This window comes from Balaenoptera ricei, chromosome 1 (assembly GCF_028023285.1).
Source record: "Balaenoptera ricei isolate mBalRic1 chromosome 1, mBalRic1.hap2, whole genome shotgun sequence".
Classification (NCBI taxonomy): Eukaryota; Metazoa; Chordata; class Mammalia; order Artiodactyla; family Balaenopteridae; genus Balaenoptera; species Balaenoptera ricei.
In genome coordinates, this window is record NC_082639.1 from 116,514,281 (window position 1) to 116,517,278 (window position 2,998).

At 41.9% G+C, this 2,998-nt stretch overlaps 1 protein-coding gene across 1 annotated transcript; it reads left to right on the forward strand.

The window, feature by feature from the left end:
- Positions 1-1,183: 1,183 nt before the first annotated feature.
- Positions 1,184-1,968, forward strand: APCS (amyloid P component, serum). Its single transcript, XM_059902698.1, is given in 2 exon segments — positions 1,184-1,247; positions 1,358-1,968. Coding segments are annotated over 2 exon segments (675 nt in total).
- The last annotated feature ends 1,030 nt before the right edge of the window (positions 1,969-2,998 follow it).

Consider the following 2,998-nt stretch of genomic DNA (forward strand, 5'->3'; position numbering starts at 1 on the left):
ACATGGAAGCAACCTAAATGTCCATCGACAGAGGAATGGATAAAGAAGATGTGGTACATGTATACAATGGAATATTACTCGGCCATAAAAAAGAACAAAATAATGCCATTTGCAGCAACATGGATGGACATAGAGATTGTCACGCTGAGTGAAGTAAGTCAGAGAAAGACAAATGTCATATGGTATCGCTTATATGTGGAATCTAAAAAAATGGTACAAATGAACCTATTTATTTACAAAACAGAAATATAGTCACAGATGTAGAAAACAAACTTAACGTTACCAAGGGGGAAAGCGGGGGTGGGGGAGGGGAGATAAACTGGGAGATTGGGATTGACGTATACACACTCCTATATATAAAATAGATAACTAATAAGGACCTACTGTATAGCACAGGGAACTCTATTCAATACTCTGTAATGACCTATATGGGAATAGAATCTAAAAAAGAGTGAATATATGTATATGTATAACTGATTCACTTTGCTGTATAGCAGAAACTAACACAACATTGTAAGTCAACTATACTCCAATAAAAATTAATTCAAAAAAAAAAGAAACACTATGACAGTCAAAAGAAGAAAAAGAGCTGAGTGATAGTAGCTGAAAATACTAAGCTTCAGGGAGACAGAAAATACATACTCTAATTCTCTTGCTCCCCTTAGTAATGGACCTATTACTAAATATTGAATTAAACAAAGGTGAAGAGACTTCATGGTCTTCAGCCAAAACCAGAATCCCAGAATATCCACAAACAGAAGTCACGGGGCCATCACACTGAGGGGTCCCTGGAGAGTGGAGCCAGGCCCTCCTGGTGTGGCTGGTGTGGTCTCATCTCTTCCATAACACGGCAGCTCCACACCACTCTCTTCCCAGCACCAGAATCTGGGTCACAGAGGGGTGGGGCTCTGGTCGTCCCCTGTATCTAATAAGTAACTCCCATTGATTTTCCAGCCCTTCCTTCCCCACCAATAGCTCTGACCATTGGCACCAGAGGGCAGGCCCAGAAAATCATTCATACATTATCGGTGCTCTCCATCCCACCATCCTCACCCAGAGGTGCATATAAACCCTAGCCTGAGGCCTAAGAATGTGAATCGCAGAAGTTGAGTGAACAACAACTGTGCTCTCTGTACCTTCATCCTGGTCACTGCTGTTGCTGTAACAGCCCCAGGCCAAGAACATGGACAAGCTACTGCTTTGGATCTCTGTCCTCGCCAGCCTTCCAGAAGCCTTTGCTCAGAAAGGTAGGGTGGTCAGTGTGTGATCAAGGAGCATGAGATGAGAAAAAGATTGAGTATGATTTTTTTCCCTGCATTTATGATGAAGGTCACTATATTTCTTTCTCTTCCCACAGACCTCAGTAGGAAGGTGTTTCTGTTCCCTAGAGAATCTTCTATTGACCACGTGAACCTGATCACAAAGCTGGAGAAACCTCTGCAGAACTTTACCTTGTGTTTTCGAGCCTATAGTGATCTCTCCTGTGGCTACAGCCTCTTCTCCTATAACACCCAGGGCAAGGATAATGAGCTACTAATTTTTAAAGACAGAATTGGAGAGTACAGTTTATACATTGGAAGAACCAGAGTTACTGCCAGAGTTATTGAGGAGTTCCCCACCCCAGTGCACATCTGTACCAGCTGGGAGTCTTCCACAGGCATTGCCGAATTCTGGATCAATGGGAAGCCGCTGGTGAAAAAGGGCCTGAGATAGGGTTATTCTGTGGGAGCTAACCCCAAGATTGTCCTGGGCCAGGAGCAGGATTCCTATGGAGGAGGCTTTGATAAAACCCAGTCCTTTATGGGACAGATTGGGGATTTGTACATGTGGGACTCTCTGCTGTCTCCCGAAGAGATCCAGTTTGTGTATCAGGGTTCCTACTCCCTCAATCCCACCATCCTAAATTGGCAGGCTCTGAACTATGAAATGAAAGGCTACATTGTCATCAAGCCCCTGGTGTGGGGCTGAGGTCTGGAATCCACAAGAGCACTTGAAAATGAAATAACCAACACCCAAGAGCTCTGCTCAAGGCAACTGGATACTAAATCCTAGATCTATAGCTCTTTCTTCTTTGAATTCCCTGTCTACAAGTATGCCTAGTTAAAAAAATGTATTATGTCACCGGCATTTGTTTAATGCTCATCATAGTGCCAAACATTTTCTCTTATGTCTACTTATATTTGAAAATTGGTATTTCATTATCCAGAAAAATCAGGTTGCAAATTATGGGGAGGGAAACCTTTAAGTAACTATAAAGGTCTATCATAAAGCCAGAGCACTCAACGAGTGGGGCAGCAGCAACAATTACAAGCTACTAATAATCATATTAACAACTCAAAATGTGTGTGGAGTTGCAACAGAAATCCTCCTATTTGGTTTTCCAGCTACAAAATCAAAAAGAGGTCTGAGCTTCTGCCAAGGAGACAACTATAATGAGATAAGCAACAGCTGAGAACTTAATGGCAAGTAATGAGATGGGAAAAAAAAAAAACTAGAAGTAGCAAGAATGAAAACTGAAAGTGTATGAGAGCCTGGAATCATTTGGGGTAAGGGCAAACATGCTTTTTTCCCTCAAAAATCCCAGTGGTACCATACAATGCCTGATTTTCATAATACTGTCCTGAAGTCATCAAGGATATTGCTCACATGAACTCCCAGTTTAAAATCCTTCCCCACCTCATAGAGCATACAACTTAAACCCTTTGACTGCCCCCCCATAATCTGGTCTCTGCTTACCTCTTTAAGATACAACTCTTAGCATAGCAACTGGCATCCCAATTATAACACTACAAAATAATTGTGAGATGTTATTATTAGTTATTTTCATTATTATGAAAACCATGGAGCAGAGTGTCTGGCATATCCTCAACAGATATTAAGTCCCTTCTCAGAGAAGCAAGGACCCCAAAGAAAATTTGCCTGCATATGAGAAATAAGGCAGGCTTTGCCCACAGATAACAGAACATGAAGTCAAAAGACAGCATCCAGTAGGGCTTCA